The sequence below is a fragment of the Amblyomma maculatum genome, chromosome 11 (assembly GCF_055883805.1).
Source record: "Amblyomma maculatum isolate TAMU_Amacu chromosome 11, ASM5588380v1, whole genome shotgun sequence".
In the NCBI taxonomy this organism is placed as follows: Eukaryota; Metazoa; Arthropoda; class Arachnida; order Ixodida; family Ixodidae; genus Amblyomma; species Amblyomma maculatum.
In genome coordinates this window covers 13,988,172-13,998,092 of record NC_139354.1, presented here as the reverse complement: position 1 = coordinate 13,998,092, position 9,921 = coordinate 13,988,172, and the positions used below count along the sequence as shown (strand labels likewise).

Here is a 9,921-nt window from a genome sequence, read left to right as displayed (position 1 = left end):
ATGCTTCCGTATTGTAGCGATCAGGAGCGGATGAGTTCGAACAGAACAGAATCAAGGTTCACCAAGCTCTTTATATATGCAGTTTTGTGAAGCAGCGAATGGAGAGTACCCAAAGTTGGTCGAAGTGGAAAAGTCTTCTTTCCAGTTCACCTCATTATACTCACACAATTAACCTCTGAGAACTTAGCTGGTGTCTGTGCTGATAATGTTTCTAAAATGCAAAACAGGCCCTATATGGCGCATATCGTCAGCGGAAGCAAATCGTCAGTCGGATTCTTGCACTCTGGTAATGTTCGCACAGCCTGCATTCCCATTGAAGAGCACTAATAAGCTGCCTGCAGCTTTATTTTCATGTGTGGCAGTGTCACATTTTGACAGCATATGTCCGGATATCCAACTTCACTGTAATGGCTCATAGAGAGATTGTAATCATATTAAATACTTGAAGCGTCTTCCGAGCGGATCAGCAATCTGGTGAGCACTTCTTGAACCTTGCCGTGTTACACTGTGCGTTGATCGTCTTAATTTGTTTAATCAAGAAGAGGGATACGAATGGGGGGATGTAAACTGCAACGCAATTTAAAGGACGACAATAGGGTATGTGTGTAAAGAAGAATTGCTATAAATACCGTTTTGTTTCCAAACTGCAGGCTTTTATGATACTAAACTCTGTCCATTATCTTGGAGTATTGTCTAAATATTTCCAGTATCTCTGGAGGTAACGTTTTTCTTTCCTAGATTTTTTGTGGTAATTAAAAATTCCAAGAAAATTTACAATTTTACTTAATGGTACCCGAGGGAGTGTTGCCCCTTCGTTGAGTTGAAAGTTGATATGTGCCACGCCTGAATTAAGTGCGTCAGTGAAATGCGCTGGGATTATCTCTGTCTTGCATTTGAAGGCTTCACTTGCGATTACGGGAAAGGTGTTTAAGAATGGGGTTAGAGTGTGGAATTACTATCTGAATCATGCTCACTAACCTCTAGGGCACGTAATAGTTACGCAAACTGTTACGCCCAGGAAAACATTGCAATTCTTGTCATCTCACCTCTTCTAAAGCAGCGCTGCCATACGCTCCCAAGACGAAGAGCTCGGCGCAGAAGGTGGTGATTCCTACCACATCCATGGTGACATTCAGAAAAGACTTGTGAGACGTCAAGATAAAATATCCCCACGGTGAAGTGTTCAGAATGTTGAGAGGAATGGTGACCAGAAGACTAACACTGAATATCTTGTCGCACTGCACGAAAGCATACCAAAGTTCACAAAACCGAGCATGCTGAGTTGCCAGCTCCGAACGCACCAGTGGACGGCCCACAGCCAAGCTTTCGATGTCTTCGTTGATGCATCTAAGGAACGACGCGAAAGCCCGGCTAAAATACATGACCCAGCTGACGCATACAAAGCAGACTGTCTCTGCAAACACCAGGCTGAACACGCCATAAATAATTTTCATATGAACCGGTTCCATGTAGCCGCCAAACTCTGCGATCTCGTCGCATATCGAAAAAAGGGCCGAAACTGAGAAGACGACATTGAGGAAGATAATAAATTTGGCTGTTGGTCGGAGGCGGGTAGGGCGCTGGAATGTTGATTCGATGGCCTCCATCTTCTTCACGACTTCGCAAAGCTCGTCTGAGTACACGACAAGCGTCACGACGTTTGCCACTTGCACTCCGATGCAACGACCGAGGTAGAAGATAACGACGCACTTATCAATGGCGCGAAGTGGTTCTCCGTTGTCGTTTCGCACCAAGAAGATGATACGATAGACGTCTTGAATCATGACAAATGCGAAGAAGCCCCATGACAAAATAGCGAAGGCTAAGTACGGGCCAAGGACAGTGACCGAAAGCTGGGATTCTCCATGTACTTTCTTCCAGGAGAAGAAGGAGTACCCGAGGTATCTGTGAAACTTACTGATGGTGCTGAAGCCATCTACGAATGAAGCGTACCCGAAGATCTCGCTTCGGATGGACGCGGACCGGAGCCTGACCATGTCCCGAGCCAAAATGAAGCCTCTGCTGGATGGTCTTCTTTGCAGTAAATTGCGGCAGAGTGGAAGAAGGCCCCGAACGATCGTTTTCTTTGCTGAGCCGACTGTGTGCATGCAGCCTCTCGGCTTGGGTGGAACATCCCAGTGTTTCGCTTGCCCTGATGTCCTGGCTCTGTTCATTGTCGTCCGCCCTGGAAAAGCTGCAGACAGGCCTTTCTGTCCATTAGCTTAATCACCGCCGTGCGGCCGGGGCCAAAGTCGTAGGCCTGCCCGCTGGGCGCTTAGCTCGTGTTTGCTAAGAGGGGGACGGGGAGGTGCTCCAGTGATAAAGCTAAAGCAATTTCATAACATAATTTATGAAAGCACGGTGTTGTCGGGCCGGAAGACGCGGACAATATTCGGCAGCTTGTGTTTGTTGCGTGCTAATGACGCTGGGTTGGCGTTCAGGTCGTTGTTTTTGTAGGTACAGGGACTATTCGCCTTTGATAGCATAACGACAATTTCTTTGCGAGCAACGCAATGCAGCATGTATTTGTTTTCCGAAATATCCAATTCGATTAATACCTGTGATTCAGGTTTGGGAACTTGTTTTGTTTACAACATTCTCGCATATACAATCAAGGTTGTTCGTTCAGCTGCTGGCAATGTTCACATGAAGGTTATTGAAGAGCTCGCACAAAAAAGAGGCAGTGGGAATATTTATTCATGTGGCTTTTTTTTTTCCAAGGTCCACCTTTTACACGACGATTCATCTGAAGATACTGAAGGTTTTCATGGTGTTGAACTATGGCTTGAACACTAGTAAGCAGCGCGCAAAGAAACGGCGGTTGTGTTTTGATTTGTTCTATTTGCGAGCAACCTAGCTCTGCGCGGTATTTGCTTGGCTACAATCGAACTTCTTAGGTGACCAACTCAGAGGAAATTAAAAACTTCGTTGAAATGAAACTGATACGTCGAATGCTCCGCATCAGGTGTTTATCCTAAATAATAAAAAATGACTTCGAAAGTGAGGTACACACACACACACACACACACACACACACACACACACACACACACACACACACACACACACACACACACACACACACACACACACACACACACACACACACACACACACACACACACACACACACACACACACACACACACACACACACACACACACACACACACACACACACACACACACACACACACACACACACACACACACACACACACACACACACACACACACACACACACACACACACACACACACACACACACACACACACACACACACACACACACACACACACACACACACACACACACACACACACACACACACACACACACACACACACACACACACACACACACACACACACACACACACACACACACACACACACACACACACACACACACACACACACACACACACACACACACACACACACACACACACACACACACACACACACACACACACACACACACACACACACACACACACACACACACACACACACACACACACACACACACACACACACACACACACACACACACACACACATATATATATATATATAAACAGGATGTCACACAACTTTCCCGATTATCTATTTTATTCCAACAGTTTCGGACGGTGGACCGTCCTTCTTCAAGGTAGAATTCTACCTTGAAGAAGGACGGTTCTACCTTGAAGAAGGACGGTCCACCGTCCGAAACTGTTGGAATAAAATAGATAATCGGGAAAGTTGTGTGACATCCTGTTTGAATTTAACTCTGGCCCATTAGTAACAATCAATTCATGTCTCTCTCTCTCTCTCTCTTTCTCTATATATATATATATATATATACTTAAGGATACTGTTCGCGTACTGCGCGTACGCGAAATTACACAGCACTCGCAACACGTGCACTCTTCGACACCAAGGCAACGACTGGCGCGATACAAGCGGAAGCGGAGGTGACGCGCACGCCGCCATCTGTCCCGTGGCGTGAAGGTGTACTAAGGCACGCCGAGGCATTTTTACCAGTTCATAACCCTTTCCCAACGCACCACCACTCTTTCCCATTGCGCTGAGGCCCTCTCCCAAGTCGTCACGCGATGATAGTCTTTATATGTCACGTGACCGAAAGCAATTACATGGCCACTTCGGATGTCGCCAATACTCTGGTTGGGTATTTTGACGTCAAACTGCCTTATTGGCTCTAATTAATTATCTACTTCACATGCGCCAAAATTCAAATCCAGGAAGATTGTTTCGTCGTCTATCGCATACAACCATTCGTTTTTTGACGTACACATCTCGACAAATTTCTGGTGACAAACCCTCCAAATATAGCCACATTAAGGGACACCAAAGATACCTAAATAGGCTATTAAAATCCAATAAATTGCATTTGGTGACACTGTCGCCGCATATCCGGAAGCGAAAAATATAATTTTTGCTAAGATATTGCGATAAGAAGTTGGATTTTTTTTTTTTGGCTCCCGCCGGTCGAATTCGAACCGTTTTCTCCTACTACGTAGTAGGGTACGATGACGCACACTATGGCGCAAGAGGAGACTCGGTGAATGTTGGCGCGCGGGGAGCAGTGAATACTTCGCAGGTGCGTGCCGAGTCATGATCTTCATTCGATAAGCGCTTAGAGTACGCGAATCTGCTGATCCGGGCTCGTATTTCAGGCGCCGCAGGCCCAGACCAAACTATCCGCGCACACACAGAGTGCCTGAGCCGGAACATAACCGAAACTGAAGTGGACGCCTGTAGCGTCGTGTTAGCTGAGAGACTAGCGGCAGCTACCGACAAGTGGACGAAATGAGTATATTTTTATATTTGCCTTGCAACATTTACGTTGTCTTTTCGTCTTTTCGCCGTCGTTTACGTGTGATAAAAGCATGTTATCATATTCGAGACAGAAACGACTACCACATTCAAACGGTGAACGTAATTCGCATTTCTTAGTCCCTGGGATCCCTTGCGCGTCACGTGATTTGTAGTGCGAGCCTCGGCCGTTTCGTCTGTGGCGGCGACACCTGTACTCCTGTTCTTCCTCTTTACTACCTTATAACAACTCTTTTCAGTAAGAGTGGCTTTTTGGTAACCAGGAACTGGCATTGTATCGATACAAGCTCACTTCATTTTTCTCTTTAGAATCCCTTTAAGGCTTTTGCCTTAATATATATATATACATACCATTAGGTGGGAGTTCAGCCAATAGTAGCGATCAGGACTGGAGCGGGCGGAGGTGGGCTAGCTCGTAATCTGTTGGTCCGCAAAACACTTCCTTTTTCCCTCTGTCACTACTTTGCATAATTTCTTTATTACGCAACTTATTCGCTACTATCTGGCCTCTTCAGAAAAAAAAAAAAGGAGCCATCCTGGCGACTTGGCGACTCAAGGAATCGAATGGATAGCGAAATCATAATAAAGTTTTAAACGGCCGGCGTGGGCGACCTCAAGTCAAGGGCTGCGAAGGTCTATGGAGGCGGCTAGCGGTCGAACGAGGTAATTTACAGAAGTCTGCGGTATCAGAAGATAGGTTCGTGGTACTTGGCAATGAGATTGCTGGACAAGGCCGGTGCAGCCGAAAGGACACAGAGCCATATGTGGGAACCGGGAAGGAATGTGTAGACGGAGTGACTGCTGTCCCATGGGCATCTCCTGGGCTTGTTCTTCCGAAGTCAGTGAACGCGCCAGCTGGCGGCCTTCTTCGGCATGGTTGGAAGCTTCTGAAAGCTAGGTATACTATGAGATGTCAGGACGCTAGGGGTGGACGATGTCGAGTGAAGACGAAGGTTTAGGACCATACAAAAGAAGAAAAAAAAAACGGCGAGAATCCGGTAGTTGCTTGAACAAAAGTGGTGGACGATGTCGAGTGAAGACGAAGGTTTAGGACCATACAAAAGAAGAAAAAAAAAAACGGCGAGAATCCGGTAGTTGCTTGAACAAAAGTGTTGCAGGAATATGTTATAGATGGAAGAACCTTGTCCCAATCGGAGTGAGTGATCGGAGGCGATGTACTTGGATAACATGTCGCCCAATGTTCGACTGAAGCGCTCTGTGAGACAGTTGGTTTGAGGGCAGTAAGCGCTGGCTGTCCGGTGGATGGTTTGACGTTTTTGCAGGAACACTTCAATAACTTCAGGTAAGAAAGATTGGCCTCGATTACTAAGAAGTTGACAGGGGGCTCCGTGCCGCAGAATAAAGTGGTGAAGAATAAAGGACGCAATATTGTGTGCGGTGGCGGCCTGAAGTGCTGCTGTTTCCGCGTAGCCAGTAGATGATCGACGACCACAACCATCTATCGATTCCCTGCGGGTTTGTACAGCAGAGGTCCATACAGATCGATGCCGATACGATCAAAGTGTCTGTCTGGGCACGGGAGAGGCTGTAGTGAAGCAGGCGGGTATGGTGGATGAGGCTTGATATGCTGGCACACGAGCGCACATATCTGACGAAGGCATACATACCATATCAGTAAAAGCGTTGACACAACCGTTCATAGTATTGAATACCTCCACATGGCCACACTATTTCTATTTGCCTACGTACTATTTTCTACCATCGAACTATTAGCCAAATATTTACAGTCTCCTTAGCACGTGGAAATGCTCGCAAGTCACTATGGGCATCTAATGCTTCGGCCACAAATTCATTAAATACCTGTAAACCGAGCTTGATATTCTGTCTCTCTAGTCTCTCTAGGCTGCTTGGGCTTAGTGTTCTTGAAGAGAGGCGGTAACTGTATTTTAGAAACTGTGGAGGTTCAACTTTATGCAGTTCGCGCCGTTCTTTGAGAGAATCCAAGCGTATAAAATCATGATGCAGCTTCATTTGAAAGGTCAAACAGTGGTAAATAGAGGTTAGTTCTCAGGTTCCTTTGGTTTAGCCAATTATTTCTAATTCACTTCAGCAAATGCACGGTATCAACAAGACAAATAAAGGAAGTAATGCGTCAGTCAGGCTTGGGTAAGCAATTTTCATCTTGGAGGGACTTGAAAACATAGTAAACGCTTTCCTGATGATATAGTTGTCACGCGAAACAACCGCTAGCACTCTGAAACCTATGTTTTCAAGCCCTAGGCTAACCTCCTTCAGCACTTTGGGCAGAGAATCAGCATTCAGCGTTCGCGCAGGAAGAATGTGGGCAACCTCCCGAAAAGAACTGAGGATGCTTTGTAATATAAACACATGTGCTGATGCAGCGGCCACTTAAGAGTTTGCTGCTGCTGGACTGACATTTGCACCTTTACAATAAAGAAATGTCTGTATATGCATTTCATTTACAATAACAACAATATCCTTTTCATGTTACTTCAATAGTGTGAATCTTTGGGTGATGTACTTTCGAAAATTATCATGCCCAGATTTATTGTGCCGTGACAACTCAAATGGAGAGAGCCCACATTTCTTACCGTACTCGGATGTGGCAAGATAAGAAAGCCTGTTGACCCCAAGGACATGTATGCTTGAGGAGAGATGATGTGTAAAGTACAAACAAGTACTACAGTCTCTGATGAATGTTGCCCGCGCCTTTACAAGCAGTGTCACACAGAATTTGCCTATGTCTACAAATTGCTGCTCCTGTCGTTTCTGGCGCCGCTCATCAAACTAGACACTTTAAGATGTATGTTGGAACGAATGAACACAGTTTCTGTAATCTTTGTCCCGTGGGCCTATGCCTGCACTAGATGGGCACACAGACTAAATTTGACCACTTCTTCTGACATGCAATAGTGGAAACTGCAACACACATGGCAGCAACCTTCTAAAATGAACAAAGGTGTCATTTGTCTTTTTATAACCGTCTAAAAGTGGCGTGACATTTACATAAGCAGCACTCTGCTCGAAAAAAGACTGTTTGCTGTTTTAAGACAGCTACACTTCTTGATTAATACAAATAATTGATATTTTTCAAATTTTCCTAATATTTCAGGAACAGTTTTTTCCTCTGCTTTTTCCGACCTTTTATATTTCAGGAAATTTTACATCATTAGCCAAAGTGCCGGCTTGCTGCGCCGCACTAGGGAAGAACGCGGAACGAAAGTGGCAGGTAAATGAAACGCGAGGTGACGGAAATCGTGACATATTGAGAAATGGTCTGCTCATTTTTACCCGTAATATATGGCACCAACTCATTGATCTTTCTTTTTTTTTTTTGAAAGATCTATCCCAGTCATAACTTAAGTTCTAAATGCGTGACTGGGTATTAAGCTACTAGAATTCTGCCAGTTGTATTTTTGTATTTATTAGTATTCCATCTTTGCTGTCGTGACAAGCAATATCGCGGTTAAGTACTTTTCTTTCCTTGGCACAAAAAAGCTGGAGCCTTATTGCATGTTGTCGTTTTCTTCGACGTTTGAAAGAATGAATAAATTTAATTACGAATTCATATCATAAACACTTTTTGCGCCAAAGTTTTTTTTTCTATTTGTTCGTATCCCATCTTCGCTATCTTGACAAGCAAAGTCGTGGTTATATGCTTTTCTTTCCTCTGCACAAAACGGCTGAAGCCTCAGCGCATGCTGTGATTTTCTTCGGTGTTTTAAAGGATGAATAAAATTAATTATGAATTCATATCATAAACATTTTGAAATTATTTGTGGAATTCAGGACCAAGTTTAGATTGTAGCTGATTTCAGCGTTATAAAAGGATTTCCGAAGGAATATTTTATACTATAGATGGTCATGAAGTTTGCAGCAAGTCCGAGCATGTAGTAGCTGTACGCTAATATTAAACAGTCGCAAGCATTACCTCTGTGTTCTTACCTGAAACTGGGCTGCACAGCCGTACGCTCCCAGGATGAAGAGCTCTGCGACCATGGCTGCGAATCCAATGATGTCCATCGAGACGTTTAAGAAAGCGCTTTTTGACGTCAGAATGTAGTATCCCCAAGGTGAAGCGTTGAGAACGTTGAGCGGTATGCTCACGAGCAAGCAAGCACTGAAGATCTTGTCGAATCGCACAAAGGCGTTCCACAATTGACAGAACCTAGTGTGTTGGGCCACCAACTCGGACAACAAGATCGGCCGACCAATGCCCAAACTTTCCACGTCTTCGTTGATGCACACGAGGAAAGAGGCGAACGCTTGACTCAAGTACATCGTCCAGCTAATAGACACCATGCATACAGTTTCGGCGAACACCAGGCTGAACAGGGCGTAAAGGACCTTCATGTGGAGAGGTTCCATGTAGCCGTCAAACTCTTCAATTTCGTCGCATATGGAGAACAACGCCGCCACAGAAACAAGGACGTTCAGAAGAATGATCAATTTGGCTGTTCGTCTAAGACGTGTGGGCCTGTGGAACGTCGATTCTATGGATTCCATCTTATTAATAATTTCGCACAGTTCACTGGAATAGGTGACTAGAGTTACGACGTTCACCAGCTGTATGCCCAAGCAGCGAACAAAGTAGAACATTAGTATGCACTTGTCTATGACAGGAAGCGGCTCACCCTCTTCGTCTTGAGCCAGGGCGATGACGTGATAACCGTCCTGCACCATCACGAGTACGTATAAGCACCACGAACCCACCGCGAAAACTAGGTAAGGGCTCAACACGGTGGCCGACATCATCGTGTCACCGTGCGCAGTCTTCCAAGAGAAGAAGGAATATCCGAGAAGTCTGTGGAAAGTGCTGATCATTTTCACGCCGTCCATGAAGGAGGCATAGCCGAATATCTCGCTGCGGATCGAAGCGGACCTAAGTCGAACCATTTTAAACAGGATGTCAAACGCTCACTGAAATCTCAAGAGACCAGACGTTCGCAGGTGAGAACGTGCAGATAAAACGCCATGGGCTCTGTGTTCGCATTCACTACTCGTGTCGGCCCTCACGGTGTTCCGCATGCGCGCATGCTGTCTCGCTTTTCTTGTTGCTGCGGTTCTCCTGTAGCGCCTCCCTTCCATTTCGGCGA

The 9,921-nt window shown here is 45.4% G+C and overlaps 1 protein-coding gene across 1 annotated transcript; it reads right to left on the bottom strand.

Annotated features, from left to right (window-relative positions):
* Positions 1-8,752: 8,752 nt before the first annotated feature.
* LOC146172893 (uncharacterized) lies at positions 8,753-9,721 on the bottom strand. Its single transcript, XM_084584427.1, has one exon. The coding sequence runs from the start codon at positions 9,719-9,721 to the stop codon at positions 8,753-8,755; it is 969 nt and encodes a 322-aa protein (XP_084440553.1).
* Between the last annotated feature and the right edge of the window lie 200 nt (positions 9,722-9,921).